Raw genomic sequence first — 16,262 nt, forward strand, 5'->3', positions numbered from 1 at the left:
AACTATTTATAGAATGAGTTCGGGATTGAAATCTAATGTAGCAACTCCCGTAAACAGCACGTCCATCTCTCACTTCATAACTCCATTGTCTAAGTTCACTTATTGCATGCACATCAATACACTTCTTAGAATTCGCTTTAGGAGTAAGAATAAATGTGTTCCAAAATTTAATTTAACAATGGCTACAATGTTCTCATATAAGTATACAACAATCTGAGACTAGCAATAGTTCGTTCCTTAAAAGTATGATTGATCTTTTGAGTTTTACAACATTTCTAGTTATAAACACATTAATTACAATGCGATTTAATTACCAAATCACAAAGGGCCCAGTTTCCAATCAAGTTCTAAATGAGTGCAATCCAGCAAACCTTTAACTCTATTTAGTGCTGCTTGCCTGTGTTGCAGCAATGGAAGTGACAAATCCTTTACTTGCTCCACCTTGTTGTCGTTCTTTCTTTTCCTAGGCAAGCTTCTCGATAAACTTTTCCATTTTGATTCAAATTCACAAGCTACAAACAAAACAAAAAAATTACTTGGCTGTTAGAGTTGAAGATGTGGAGCTTAGCTTTTGGCCAGTCAAGTTTCAACCAAAAACAGTCCATCACAAGCCAATATCTAAGGATAAAAGGAGCAGGAAACGAATACAATTATTAATCTGACCAGATCAAACTGTGGAGATGAGAGTTAAAATGTCCGTAACCATTTCCATTGCATACAGTTCAGTAAACCAGAGAATATGATATCTAATTTTCTAATTTAACCTTCTACTACAAATGCGTGGAAAATATATGGCGTCAGTCATAAAAAAGAATCAACAAGAAGATCCTACTAGGATACAAGGGCACACAACGCTCAAGCCACACCCACATTATCTTTATGAAGACCATTCTTATGATGAATTGAGAGTAAGAAATTTTACTGAACAAATCAAAATAGTCTGAAGATATTTTCCCGTGAATGGCACTATTCCCAAAACCATCCCTCTGTGAATGGCCACTTATATGAAATTAGAAACCTTATTGGTTCATAAATCAGAAGTGGTTTAGTTTCCTTTCCCTAGAAAGAAACTGCCATGAAAACCCTAAACCCATAAAAGAACTTCAGGATAGAGCTTATCCCACGACAAAAAGACCAGGAAACAACATCATCATTATCCCTCTCGCTTTAGTGCTTGGAAGAGAAAAAAATCAAGAAAAGAAGTTCCCAATCCTTTTACCTATCACCTCAAGTTAACAACTAACCAGAACTTCTTTTTCACATCCAAATAAAGAAAATCATTCAACGACATTGACCGATCACCCTTGTGCTGACCATATAAAATTAAGTAATACTTTACATCAACACTTCAAAATATGTGTACTATTGTTTGCAGCAATAAAATATATATATTTTTTCTTCAAAAGGAACTAATTGAAGAGAATAAACAATGTACCAGGAGACAGGTAGCACAGTGCAGAGCAAAAAAGAAAAAGCACGGAGCTGTTTAATACTGGTGTGATTTTTAATCTATGCTTCGGAAACTTGAACATCCCCAACCAGCAACAGCTGGAGTAATGAAGATTGAGCCAATATATTGTTCACAAGGCCTCAATTCAAGCAAAAAAATGACTTTCTTAATTGGTAGCCGCACAGGCTTCTAGAAGGGCTGGAATAACTCAGGGCCAGTGCCTGGTTATGACACTAATCACATTAGAATCACAAGCTCCTTTATCAAAATTTTGAACAAAATACCTTCACTTTGGTCCTTGAAACCATGTATTAGGCATGCACAAATCCATGGTCTTCCAGCACAGGATGCTTTTGCACCCCCTTTTAGTTCACCATTATGTTGTTTCAAACTGCAAAAGAATTTAAGAAGAACAATTAGAAAAGAAGCACAATCAACTGGTGTACTATGAATGAATATGTGAAATGACATAATAAAGTTTCTGTTCAACTCCAGCCTAACAAAAAATGCAAGCTACAAACAATAGGTCATACAACCACCTCCATCTCTGCTCCCCAATTCTGAGACGAAAAGCCGAAAAAAGAAAAAAAAAGAAAAGGAAAACTGCTTAAGTTTCTAACCCATGTAAACATCTAATTATCCGATAATCATAAAGACCCAGTTAAGAATTATTCACAAATTTCTCAAATAGATCAAGGAAAGGATAAATTTGAAAACCCCAGATAAAAATTTGTTCATAAATGTAGGAAATGAATCATGAAAATGAAAATTTGGAACCAAATCAACATACCGGCGAGAGAAATCAGTGGTGACACCAACGTAGGTCTTTATGGGGGTATTGGTGGAAAGGATGAGATACACAGACCATGACCTTCTTGATTTTGATGGAGAGTTCGATGTTGCTTCTTCTGATTTGATTGGCAGCGATCGTGGGAAAGATGATATTTTTGGGGATTTAGGGTTTGGGTGTTTTACAGAAGGGAATGTCCTTGAGAGTCGTTGCATTATTTCAGGTGAACATCTCAACTCGTTCGACAAAAACAAAACATCCCAACTCGGCCTGTTTTTGAACTTTTCAGTTTATATATATTCGCAAATCTAAAGGGATCTCTGGCATAGTCGTGTTGTATCGTATTGGGATCATATTGTATTACGATTATATACGTGTCAAGAATGGCTCAATTCAAACTCGATCCGTTTAATAAATATATCATTTACGGATTGATTCATTAATTTTTCATGCGTGTTTCGAGTCGTATTGACTTGATCCACTAAGGCCTCATTTGGTTCACGAACCAATTTGAGGAGAAATCATTTCTCATGTCATTTCCTAAGGGATGAGAAATGGAAGATTCATTTATTACATTTGGTGATGTTGGGAAAGTAACAGGGAGATATCACTTTATTTCTTTTCTCATGTTTGTTTTGAGTAGGAATTGAAAACAAAGTTTGTATAAATTTTCAATTATATCAATATTAAATAAAATAAAATAAAATAATGCATTTAATAATATATTGTAATTCTAAATTGTTCATAGGGACAAAATAGTCATGAAAAATGTTTATTTAATATTGGCTCATTTTCCCAAACTTTCTCATGAGAAGGGAAAACAAAACCCAAGTTGGGAGAATGGCTTCACTTTCCCCCGACTTTCTCATGGGTCAGACAACGATTTCCCATGTCTGAACTTACTAAACATGGAAAAGTAATTGATTTCTCATCCCCAAGTCTCTTTTCCCATGAACCAAACGGGGCGTAAATAATAGCAACTAAAAGACATTAAAAAAAATAGAAAAATGAAGAATAAACAAATAAACGGGTTAATGGGTTTGTGGGTTACATAGGTTTTAGCGGGTTGGCCGGTTGACTCTCCATGATCCATTTTGTTAAATGAGTTATATAGGTATTTTAGCGGGTTTATGGATTGACAGGAAACCCACTTGTTTATTAAACGGTTCATGACGGTTTAACCGGAAAATGACTCGAATTTTAATCGTGTGGGTTAACCCGCTAATTTCTTGTGTGAGTTTCGAGTCGTGTAACGAATCATGACTGAAATTGCCACCCTTACCGATGATGTTGTATTTGTTATTTTTTTTGTTTTTTGGTTTTTTTTTTTTTTGCTACAGGTCTTATTTGGAGGAGGGTTTTTTTTTTGCTTTTCACCTTTTTATTTTATTTTATAAATTTTCAAAATGCCTTGGTCTTTTAGGGGCAGTACATGTGCATATGACTAGTTAGCTCAGTAAGCATATCCTCAGCCTTCGTGTCCAGTCAACTCATCCTCCTTAATTTTCAAGCATGCATTGAGTTTTTTTATTTATTATTTTATTTTTATGGGTATTGTTAAATGAACTTTAAAATTAACTGAGTACACCCTATGGTATAAATACATCATAATATTTAAATCAAAATATAAAACTAAGTACACCCTATTTAACTATAAAAAATATCCATGGTAATACATTCTATCACACAACATCAAACCCATTCGAGAGCGAAATAGCCTTTGATCTAGTGATGAAATGACAAGTCTTTGAATTTGGGTGCAAAATTCCTAAAAATGAATTGGGGTAGATATTTAAATACGAGATGAATCTATACAGCAACTTCATCATCATCTTCTACTTCAATTGCCTTAACGATGTTGTGCCTTCCTCAAGAAACCAAACCAAGTGATAAACGATATAACAAAGAACACAAAAGAATATAAGGGTTCTTTCAATATTGGAGTACATGCCTAACCAATAGAAGCTTCTTATTAATCACCAAAGAAATAAAAGAGAACTCACAAACCCAAGAGCTGTCAAGTACACAAACAGATGCCTTACAATCTTACATAACTGCTCCTAAGGTCATCTATATGTCACACCCCGGACCGGCTCCGCCGTAGCAGGATATTGTCCGATTTGGGCCTGGCTACATTCTCACCAGCCCGCACGGTTTTGTTTCTGGGAGCTCACGAAGCAACTTCCCAGGGTGGTCACCCATCCTGGGATTGCTCCAAGCCTCCAACTCGCTTAACTTTGGAGTTCCTACGAACCCAAAGCCAGTGAGCTCCCAAAAGGCCTCCGCTATGAGGATGCGAGGTGTGCCATATAAGGCACATCACCCCCTCTCCGTTTGGTCGATGTGGGATCTCACAATCCACCCCCTTAAGGGATCCGACGTCCTCGTTGGCACACTCGCACCACACGGCAGAGTGGCTCTGATACCAAACTGTCACACCCCGGACCGGCTCCGCCGTAGCAGGATATTGTCCGCTTTGGGCCTGGCTACATTCTCACCAGCCCGCACGGTTTTGTTTCTGGGAGCTCACGAAGCAACTTCCCAGGGTGGTCACCCATCCCGGGATTGCTCCAGCCTCCAACTCGCTTAACTTCGGAGTTCCTACGAACCCGAAGCCAGTGAGCTCCCAAAAGGCCTCCTACTAGATGGATGCGAGGTGTGCCATATAAGGCACATCACCCCCTCTCCGTTTGGTCGATGTGGGATCTCACACTATATGTACTAATAGATGACATAGGTTACAACCAAATCCTAGACTAAAATTGTATCCTCATCAAACTAGGAAATTAAGCTAATGTTAGCTTGCGTCAAAGCTAACCCAAAAAACCTATAGCTTTCCTTTTCTTGCGTTAATACCTATTTTAGTTTAGACACATATTGATTTTATACCAATTCCAACAAACTTCACCTTGGCATGAAATCCATACTGAGACATTACACATAGCAGCATCTGTTGCTCCACCATATTGCAAGATCAAACTTGCTTCACATACTCCAAATCCAAACGATGCTTGAACTTGGATGCATCAACCACCTTGGTCAACATGTCAATTGGATTTTCTTTAGTAGCAATCTTCTTGAGACGAATTTCACCTTCAACTACTACCTCTCTTACGCGATGATATCGTACATCTATGTGTTTGGTCCTTGCATAATGTACTTGATATCTTGCCAAATAAATGCCACTTTGACTGCCACAATACACATCCAACTTGTGTTGTTCCATACCTAAATCTACCATCAACCCCAAAGTCCAAATTGCTTCTTTGATTGCTTTAGCGATCGCCATGTATTATGCTTTTGTGGTTAATAGTGCAACTGTTGGTTGTCATATAGATCTCCAGCATATCAGACCTTTTGCCATAGTAAACACATACCCCGTTGTTGACCTTTTCTTGTCTAAATCACCAGCAAAATTTGAGTCTACATATCCAATTGAGAACTTGTCAATTCCTTCATAATTCTTCTCAAAACAAATCCCTTTCTCCCTTGTTCCATGTAGATACATTAGTATCCATTTAGCAGCATTCCAATGCTCCTTTCCAGGATTGTGCATGAATCTACTAACTATTCCAACTACATGAGCAATATCAGAGCGAGAACTTACCATAGCATACATCAATCCACCCACCAAATTGGATTAAGGGACATCTTTCATCTTGATTCTTTCTTCATCAGTTTTAGGACATAGCTTAACTTAAAGTGCGAGGCCAATGGGGTACTTACAGGTTTAGTGTCTTCATTTATTCCAAACTTGTGCAGCAATTTCTCAAGATATTGTTTTTGAGACAAACACACCAAATCCCTCTTTCCATCTTTTGTAATTTCCATTCCCGAAATCTTCCTTGCTTCACAGAGATCCTTCATCTCGAACTCCTTTTGCATTTGTGCTTTCAACTTATCAATCTCAGTGATGTTGCTTGAAGCTATGAGCATGTCGTCTACATAGATTAATAAGTAAATAAATATCCTTTTTTCAGTTTCTTATGATACACACAATGGTCATAGTGACTCATCGTATAGTGTTGATCCTTCATAAACTCATCAAATCTCAAGTACCATTGCCTAGGTAACTGCTTCAATCTATAGAGTGACTTCTTGAGCTTACATACCAAATTCTCTTCTCTTTTTTCTTGATACCCTTTAGGTTGTTTCATATAAATTTCTTCAAATAAATTCCCATGGAGAAAAGCATTTTTCACATCTAGTTGTACTAACTCAAGATTGAATTGTGCAACTAGAGCAAGCAAAATCCTGATGGAGGAGTGTTTCTGTAATAACCCAAAACCAAAATATCTAAAAAGAAATAAAATATCTAAAAAGTAGAATTAATATCTTCTAGCAAAAAGACGATTTTGCCCTCGCATTATTTAATAGGGAAAAGGTGACTTTTTGATCGAGAAAGAATTTGACAATTCCGCTTGCACCATTGCGTAGAGCACGGCGAAACGAGTTCATAGACACGTAGTGGGCCCGAATCGGAGTTATAACGAAAGAGTTATGGTCAAAAGAGTCTCAGTGGCATAACCATAAATATTTCGAAGTTGCATCTATAAAACCCAGCAGCTCCCTCTCTCTGCGCGAAAATGGGCTGCCGCCTTCCAGAGCTAGCTGGCGCCGCCTCCGAGCACCAATAGCTGCGGAACCGGTGGCGTTGGAACCGCCATCGAGTTCCCTACCTTTTCCGACCGACCTCCACCCTTGGACGACCCGGAGTTGGTCGGAAAGTCATGATTTCTGACGGATGTTCACCCGAGTTTCACCGATCTTCCAGCTCGATTTTGTCCTTCGTTTCTTCACCAAATCAATCGAGCAAGGTATGGTTTCTCAGCTATTTTTCGTGTTCTAAGCTGATGGATGTATGGGTTTCGATCGATTTTAGCTCTAAAGTGATCAATTTTCGACTTGAATTCTGGCCGAAACTTCGGCCGCCAAGATCTACTGTTTCTGGTCACCTTTTGGGGTATGTCCAAGAACAAAAGTGACTCCAAATGGGGTGTTTTACCTAGGGTAGGAGTTTGGAGTCTTGGTTCCGAGATTTTTCGACCACCCGAAATCGCTTAAGACACCCAAATCTGCCCGCGAAAGCTGGGGTGCGTGGGCGAGGGTGGTGAAGTAATTCTGTACAGTTTTGAGATCCTCGTGTCGTCACGAGTGCGTAGGATTTTGCCGGTTTCGATTCGGAGTCCGTTTGAACCCCGAACTGATTTTCCATATCGCGCGATCCTTGGGTGCAGTATTGTCCAATCGTCGGATCGCACCGAATTTTGGATATGTCGGTCTACATGATTTCAGGATCGTGTAGAATTCAACGGATTGCGAATCGGAGTCCCGGATACTCCGGAATCGCGAACCCTGGGGCTAGGGTTTGGATTTTAAGCGATAACGTGATTTTGGCCAATCCGACCGTCCGTTTCGGACCAAATTCGCGAAACATGGTTCCTTCTCTGTAAGGAACCTTCAGAGAAGCCCAGATTGGCCATCGGAGACCGTGGACCCACGGGGTCCCGGATCGGCCGATCTGGCAGCTTATCGCTTAGTGAGGCTTCGGGTCTCTTAAGACCATTCTAACTATCTAAAAAGCTAAGGTGGGCATAGGAGTAACTTGAAACGAGTGCACGTATTTTTAGGAGCCGGGGGCAGGGTGTTTAATTTAAATTCTTTTTATTCAGCAGTCTATTGATTTATTATTCATGGATAATCAGGCACCAGAGGTCCAGTCGACCGCAGGAGGGACCTTCGAAGGGTCCAATTAGCTCGGACCACCAGTGAGTGGACTTTCTTTCATGAATGATTTTATATAAATGAGTTATATAGAGGATTTCTATAAATAAGATTTCATAAGTAATTTTATATTGATTTTATAGAAATAAGTTTTTATAAATGAGTTTATTTGAATAAATTTCTTTATTTGATCTTGAGTAAGTTTTATTATGGTTCCGAACATGATTAATACAGTAATAGTTCTATAAGTCTGTGCTGCTTATTTACAAGTTATAGAAACAGAGTTTGAGGTTGGAATCAGATGAGACAGCAGCACAATTCGAGTTTTACAGTTATTAATCAGATATTTTTCTAAAGGAATTTATTTCAAAACCACCACGTACCCATTTTTATTTGGTGATTACCCTTAGACGGACCGATGTCTACAGACATCCCGTCTGTTTACAGTTCAGTCAGTGCACTTGACTTTGCCTCACGAGTTTCGGGGACGCTTGGACCGTGAGTGCCAGGATTTGCGGCTCGGCAGACTTGGTGTCCTGAGACCTGCCAGGATTTGCGGCTCGGCAGACTTGGTGTCCCGAGACTTGCCAGGATTGCGGCTCGGCTGACTCTGTGTCCCCGAGACCTGCCAGGATTGCGGATCAGGCCGACTATGGTCCCCTGTATCTTGCCAGAGCGGCTCGAGTCGACTTGGTGTCATCGAGACCTGCCGGCGGATCAGGCTGATCATAGTCCCCTGATTTCGTCAGTTTGCGGCTCGGGTAGACTGCGTGGCGCCCGAGACCTGCCAGGGGAATTGACGGATATGATAGGGGTACAAATAGGTGGTATTTTTCACAGGATTTTGAGTTTTCTTTTATCTAATTATGACCATCAGTTATTTTATACCAGCTTCTCTGATTTTTCAGGCATTGATATCTTTGTATTTGATCAGTTATGCAAGTATATTCATCAGCATACTTATTCGTGTTTATTAAATTCCTTATATTGAAATATAGTTAAATTATCGATTTATATCCTTAATTATTTCAAAACGGGGGTTATTATGTTTATAAACTAGTTTGAGAACATTCTTGTTGTCCACTCACATTTTCATCCTGTTTTTCGCCCCCAGGCCGTAGAAGTGCGCAGGATCCACCACCGGGTCATTCCGAGCTTCCGCGCCACCAAGTAAGGTAGAATTACGTGGAAAAGTCCTTGAAACCTTGTGAACTTTAGAAATACTCTGATATCTAGTTTTAGTGGAAAACTGAAGCTGGCAAATATTTGGTTATCCTATTCTAGCAGTTGGTGTGGATATATATATGATTGTTTAACATGTGGAAAAATTTGGGTTTGGTCAAAATACAGGGGAAATTCTGCCAAATTTTCGGCAGAAGTCTAAGGAAAAATTTAAAAAGAATTGAAATAAGAAGGGTAAAAAGGTCCTTTGTGCTCGACATTCGTTAGGTGTTGGACACGCACAGGACTTGGCTCGAATTCCAAAGTGGAAAAATGGGTCGGGTCCTGTCAGTTTCACCACTAGAGAAAAGATTTTGTTGTAATCTATTCCCTCTTTCTAAGAATATCCCTTGACCATTAATCTGGCTTTAAATCTCACCAAGCTCTTATCATTTACTCTATCCTTCTTTGCATATACCCGTTTGCATCCTATAACTTTTCTTCATCTAGGCAGTTCTACCAATTCCTAGGTTTTGTTCTTCTTAAGAGAAAGCATCTCATCATCCGTTACTTCACACCATTGCTTCTCTTCCTTATTGCTTCATTAAAAGTTGTAAGGATGTCAGCTTCAATTACATGCAATGCACATGCCATGCAAGCCACACAGTCTTTGTATTTGGCGGGTATCAATTTTTCTCTTTTCCCTTTCTCTTAGCTATGCACTCATCTTGTGCATTCAAATCCTCTTCATCATGATCAATCTCATGTGAATCATCTTCTCTTTCCTTTTCCACAATTTCTTTTCTAGGACTTAAGCTCTCGCTTCCATACACCTTTTATTTTCATAGGACTTCTACTTCTTATCATTTTATGAACTTCTCCATGAAATTTGTAACGAAATAGATTATTACTCTGTGGTTGTTGGATTATGTCTATGTTGAGGATCTTATACGTTTGTGTTATTCTTACAAGTGGAAATTTGGGAATAATGTAAATTACAAGGGGGACTCAGCTGGATTTTCGTAGTAGTCGAGCCTCCTTGTTTCTCTAGAGCGAGATAAAGGTAGTTAGTTAATGGTCCAACATTGAGTCCTCTCAGATTTTAAGGGGACAATTTGAGTGTTGGTCCAAATTAGCGCTCCTCTATTGAGTGGTCTTTAGATATTACTTGTTTCAGTAATGTATTCAAGTTTTCTTCGTAAGACTCATTGGCTAGAAACTGTACCTGTACCTGATTGAAACATTTATACTCCAAAACACGAGGTTCAAAGTATCCCAACGTTTTTTGAAGAAAAAGAGAAAATGACAAAAGACTTGAAAGGATTACTGGTTTTGAATTAGAACTATGATTAAAGTTTGTCTTATAGTAATAATATATATTTTATAACAAAATCAGAAGCCATTCTTCATTTTTCCCTCTACCAATTCGTTCCACAAAAGAGCCATACTTGATGTATATATAAAATTAAATTTTAGAATATTTTTATTTTGAAAGATGCGACATCTGGTAGCTTTGTGTATAGTTTAATGTAATAAGACATTGCGCCATTAAAAAAATTAATATTTTGTATTAAATTATTGAGTATTGCACTCGGCCTTTTGTTTTTTCCCTTCTTCAAACTCCGATTCGTATTGTTCATAAAGAAATCTATGATCAACGATAGAACAGCCGAGTAGAATGGCCGTGCTCGACGGATAGAAGATACTTCAGGGATAACAGGCTGATCTTTCCCAAGAGCTCAAAAAAGGCAAAATATAAAATATGGTTGTACATGTATATTTATGTGTATAACATCAATTAAATTTTAATTCTCTTTCAATTAATAGTGAAAGGAATTCCATTTGTTCCTTTTACAAAATGGTTAAACACTTTTTTGGTCATTAGGTTTTACATAAAATTTCAATTTGGAAAGGAAAAAATTTAGTCAAATTATCACTAATAGCCCAAAGTTTACAATTTATAAATATGATGTTAGGATCTGTTAAGTGGATGGGTTAAATATGTTTGTAGTCAATTGTATTTTACATGAAATTTCAATATCTACATTATCTTTGAAGAAAGGCTTCTTCAGTACATTTTCATGATTTGAGCTCTAATTTCCTAAGGCGAGATATGATATAAGAACTGATAAAATCCCAAACCGAGACCTTGGATGCGAAGAATCGTACGTTTACTACCTTTTTCGCTCCGTCTCTGACAAACTCCAAGTCCCTGGCAATGTTGTTCTGCATACCTTCTGGGGCATCCAGCAAAGGCAATGCTACTAAGCCCCGAGTCTCCAGGTTTTTAATCCACCCACGTAATAAGTAATTCACAACCTGTATGACAATGATTGTTAGTCTTCAAATAACAAAGAGCACGCAGGAAATCAGAAACCTAATAGAAACTTGCTATATACAACAGGAACCTAAGTACATTCCATTTCTTGTCTGTTCCTGCTTTTCCTAGAACTTCAGAAGGAAAGAACAGACCTTTCTGTCTCACCCAAAAACATAACTGCAATTATTTCTGCACAGCCATTCGTGTTCATATATTTGATTTAAACAGAAAATAAGAACTCAAACATTAGGCCGCCCACTCGAGCTATATCATGATTGCAGCTTCTCTTTTCTTCAAAAGTTAGAAGAACAAAATATGTTTACTCCGTGTTCACTACTACAAAATTGTTAAAAGACAAGACAGTTCTTATAAAACCGTTGTGATGTTTTCTTCCTCAACGTTGAGTGAAGAAGAGACGACTAAAAAGGAAATTAAATTATCATTCCATTGGTCAACTCAATTTAAAACTTTTTTCCTTTGGAGCATTTGGAACCCTGATATTCGTTCACATTGATTTTTCGACAAAACGAACAATGTCAAATGACTGAACTGGAAAAAGTTGAATGTATGCAACTAACTTCCATCCTGATGAACTGAACAATCGATATAAAATGGCTGAACTGTAGATCAAAACAAGCAATAAGGTCTAGTTCTTTTATTTCTTTTCGTAAATTTTGAACAGCTATAAATATCCAAATTAGAAAATATATAAGAAACTACTAGTTAGGCTACTAGTTAGGCTAAGTATTCTTGCAATACCGACTATTCAACGGGTTCTGTGCTAATTAGTGAAAGGGTGCTTACCTCAGGAACTTCATCATGAGGACAGTGGCCAGCTGGACTGATCTCATAATATGGAGCTTCAGGCACCTGCTGCTTCACCTGAAGGCCCCATAAAGGTTTCACCCAGGGGTCTTCTTTTCCATACATAAGACAAATTGGTACATTGTTCATGTGACATCTACAACAAAAGTTGCACTGGAGCTTCTCAATTAACTTGGACCAGAAAAAGGAAGGCAGATACAAAATTGTCTTCATGAATATAATCCCTTAATATTTCCTACCTGGATAAAGCATCCCTAAATGATAGTTGTCCTTGAGGAGCCAACATAATTGAGGCAAAAGATGCAGCAGCAGCTGGATGCTCTGATGTCTCAAGTATACGAGAAAATACTTTGTCGACATTTGTTGAATGATCTGCATAAACTTGTTTAAGTACCTCCGCTATACTCTTAGGATCACTTATTTTCTGCCAACTGAAAGCAATGAAACAAACTCAAACAGTTTTTACTCAATCAGCGGTAAAAATGGAAAGAGAAATTGCAGCAGCCATATCCAAAGCTCCTAACTACATTACTAAATTACAATCAGAAACGTAAAATATATCCATAAGGACAATGCTTACACTATTTCTGTGAGCTTTCTCACAGTGGGAGGTAAAGGAAAGGATCCTGCCGATGGGAATATTTTTGATAATCTTGGAGATCTTGTGGGATTAGGTAGAAATCCCCAGAAAGGAGTTGCATTTAACAATGTGACACCTTTCACCAAATGAGGGTTACATGCGGCAAAATATAAAGCAACAAATCCTCCTAGTGAGTTCCCTGCAATATAGACAGGTTCACCGATCACCTGCATGGAAAGATGGTTGCATTTATAGTGCTCATTAGTGTCAAGGATGTGACGGATAAAGCTACTCATCATAAAGAAATAAACTAAAATTACATGTTGTTTCCTTGCAAACAGTGCCCCTTGATAACAATCTTCATGCAAGAAACAAAATGCAACAACAATAAGCAATGCCTGAGAACAATTCATGTTACAAATAGTGTAGAAATCGTGTATAAAACTCAATATTTCTTGTTAGTGCTTAACAGTATTCCATACATCTTTAATCTCTAAATCCAACTTTAGGTATATTACTAAACGGGTGAATAGACACATACTAATGGGACTTAAGATCACATAGAAACATGTTAACAAATTACAATAACAATATTATACTTCTGTCAAACACTAGAACCAGCATAAGAATGGACAATAAGACAACTATTGCAACTTGCATCTCATAGCCATGCTTCAACCTCTATCAAAATCACATTTTCTTGCAGAAAAACAAAGTAAACACTGGTTTAAGTCCCTTCTCGACTTATCCCAATATGCAGACCTGCCATCTAATTACTTGTAGTAACTTCTTCGCTTGCCATAAAGCATTGAGGTAAATCCAAAACTCATCATTTCATATGATAAAATCAGAATATATACACTAAGAAAGAATATTATTTGTTTCATAAGAGCTTTCGACCAAGAAAGTATATCAGTGCATGAAGCATTTGTCAGAATGCTGATTTCTGTGATGCAAAAAGAAGGAAAACGATATAAGGAGTCAAAATGACTGGAGTAAAATGCATGAATGATTTAAATTTCTATCTAAATGCTGATTATCCATGATAATACAAATTGTGGGAAAAGGAGGGGCAGCATGGCTAAAACTATATGAAAGCGACATTGGAATCTAAGGGACATACTCGATAGTTTCTTGCCCAGAGATTCAAGAACATATTAACTTTTAGGAAGAATATTATGACAACACGAGCCATCATAAGAAATTCAACAGGATCTAGAAATCTATGAGATCTGCCATAACTGCAAGGTGTTATTTTGGCAGCATATCACTGAAAAACAAAGTAGAAGTCATAGCGATCTCATACCAAATGAACCATGTATTTTGCTCAAATTAGCACAACAACAATGCAAAGTGAAGAGAGGAAACACATAGATCAAGTCATGGAGGTAGGCAGAGGTAACCCGAGTAGAATATCAGTATCCACCAAATGAACATATAAAACATGATTCTCTGTGCTTTCATCAGATAATGGAACAAGGAAAAAAGTTAAGTGCTATAGTGTACCTCTTCTATGAAGTAACGAACTTGATCTTGCCATAAATCAATAGAGTAGACGAGCTCGCTTGCCCATGGTTCAGATTTCTCTCCAAAACCCCACAACACATCTTTCGTCTCCGACACACCTTCTTCCTCATTACGAGGGGCAGGGTCTTCAAATGGCAAAGACCTACCCTGCCCGAGGAAATCAATTGCCCATACTCTAAAATCAAGCCCCAAATCCTTTAGTTGCTTCTCATAGTGAAAGGAACCAACCCCAAAACCAGGCAGAAGCAGCACTGGAGGGGAGCCTACGTTTTCACATCCAGCTTTCTCATAATGCACATTGAATTTGGGCTTCCATTCCCAAAAGCAACTACTTACTGTGGCACCCGATTTGCCTTTGGATTCATCTGGTAGACCAGGAATCAAAACTTTAGTTACTGGTTCCCCTGTTTCTGAAATACTTGCATCCTCTTCCCCTCCAATTACATAGCCATCAGAGCTTCCATTTGATAAAATTTGACCAACATGTTTGAAGTTTTCACTGGTGTTTAATGACCTAAAACCTCCTTGGTGATGTAGTTGCTTCAAGAAAGGCTGATCTAAATTGTAACAGCTCAAAAACTTCCTTCTGACATCAAATTTAGCACCCAAAACTCTGTTTTTTCTAAAACCTGGGAGACTAAATTGATGTGAACTTGTGCTTTTCACAATCAATTTCCACCTTAAATTAACAGCATCACAGCATGGTGCAGAACTGTATGAGAGTACTTCCATACCCACAAACTGAATTCTGCAATGATCAATCAAAACAATGATTCAGCAACAATTTCACTTTACCCTTTATTGCACGAGGCGAATTGAGTAAATGAAAAAGAATAATTTTCAAATCACATGTTGTATGTAACTTTCAACTCACGCTTCCAAATTGATATGAACAGAACTTAATATCAATTACCAATCCTGAACTTCAGTTAACTTGAGAAAAAAAATTAAACAAAATTAGCAACCAGTAGCTTTGCTGCACAACTCTAAAAGAAACACACAGATTTATGGCAAAAGAAGAAATATAGAAAAACTGATTTCTTTATTGTTCTGGGTTACCTCTAAAGTGAGCAGCGAAGTGTCATTAGAGTTGCGATGCTTTGTGGAATGCTCAGTCTGCTCCAAGTACTCAGGAGATGCTTGCAAAATCTAGAGAGAGAGAGAGAGAGAGAGAGAGTTTGGCAGTTGATTACACGCTTCTTCTTCCTTTAATAACCAAGGAAAAAAACGAACTTTTAAGCTTGTGTTTTATATCCTTTTGCTAAATATCAATCAACCGACCAAAAACACGACAAAACATTACTTGAGACTTGCACGCTGTCAAGGTCTTGTACCAAGCGTTTTGCTAATTTTTAAATTTTTTTTTTACTTTTCTCACCTCATACTGTTTCTAATAATTCCAGGTCCAAATGATGTGGTTCTCATTTTAGAATGATAATTTATAGTCCTCTTTATTTGATCTACTGGCATTCAATCTTTAACTTGGTGTTGCCAACGTGAATTCGATACCAAAATTTTAAAATGCCTATGGATAATAAAAGTATTTCTCTAGTAGGTGCTTCTTTAAAAGCACTTATATTTCGGCTTTTGCTAATAAAAAGCAGTTCTAAATAAGTCCTTGATAATTTAAAACAAGATAAAGTTTTGTACCTGCTGCACTTGGGCGGCAGCCTCAATCAGTTATGTTTCAGTGGGCCACATTGAATGGTTATTTCAGAAGATCCAAGGTTTCATTGCTTGTATGATGAATTGGCAAATGAACTGTAAACACGTGTCCGGGTGTAGCGTAGATGGGGACCAGCCACTTGCAACGGAGTGGAAACAGAAATAAGCCATCTCTTTACGGAAATGGGATGGAGCTATCCTGCGTTGTATTGCTTCACAC

The 16,262-nt window shown here is 37.9% G+C and overlaps 2 protein-coding genes and 1 non-coding gene across 3 annotated transcripts; all 3 read right to left on the reverse strand.

Annotated features, from left to right (window-relative positions):
* Positions 1 to 166: 166 nt before the first annotated feature.
* LOC117619103 (structure-specific endonuclease subunit slx1) lies at positions 167 to 2,574 on the reverse strand. The gene is made up of 3 exons (XM_034348948.1): positions 2,241 to 2,574; positions 1,735 to 1,841; positions 167 to 512 (listed from the first exon to the last, which is right to left on the reverse strand). The coding sequence occupies exons 1-3, from the start codon at positions 2,453 to 2,455 to the stop codon at positions 319 to 321; spliced, it is 516 nt and encodes a 171-aa protein (XP_034204839.1). The 5' UTR covers positions 2,456 to 2,574; the 3' UTR covers positions 167 to 318.
* On the reverse strand, positions 1,428 to 1,604 carry LOC117620453. Its single transcript, XR_004584789.1, has one exon. It is a non-coding gene; the product is annotated as a small nucleolar RNA snoR137 (small nucleolar RNA).
* Positions 2,575 to 11,065: 8,491 nt separating the features above from the next.
* Positions 11,066 to 15,614, reverse strand: LOC117619835 (pheophytinase, chloroplastic-like). The gene is made up of 6 exons (XM_034349881.1): positions 15,437 to 15,614; positions 14,357 to 15,125; positions 12,851 to 13,077; positions 12,510 to 12,701; positions 12,250 to 12,406; positions 11,066 to 11,444 (listed from the first exon to the last, which is right to left on the reverse strand). Exons 2-6 carry the CDS (start codon positions 15,107 to 15,109, stop codon positions 11,205 to 11,207), a joined length of 1,569 nt encoding a protein of 522 aa, XP_034205772.1. The 5' UTR covers positions 15,110 to 15,125; positions 15,437 to 15,614; the 3' UTR covers positions 11,066 to 11,204.
* Between the last annotated feature and the right edge of the window lie 648 nt (positions 15,615 to 16,262).

This window comes from Prunus dulcis, chromosome 2, assembly GCF_902201215.1.
Source record: "Prunus dulcis chromosome 2, ALMONDv2, whole genome shotgun sequence".
Lineage (NCBI taxonomy): Eukaryota > Viridiplantae > Streptophyta > Magnoliopsida > Rosales > Rosaceae > Prunus > Prunus dulcis.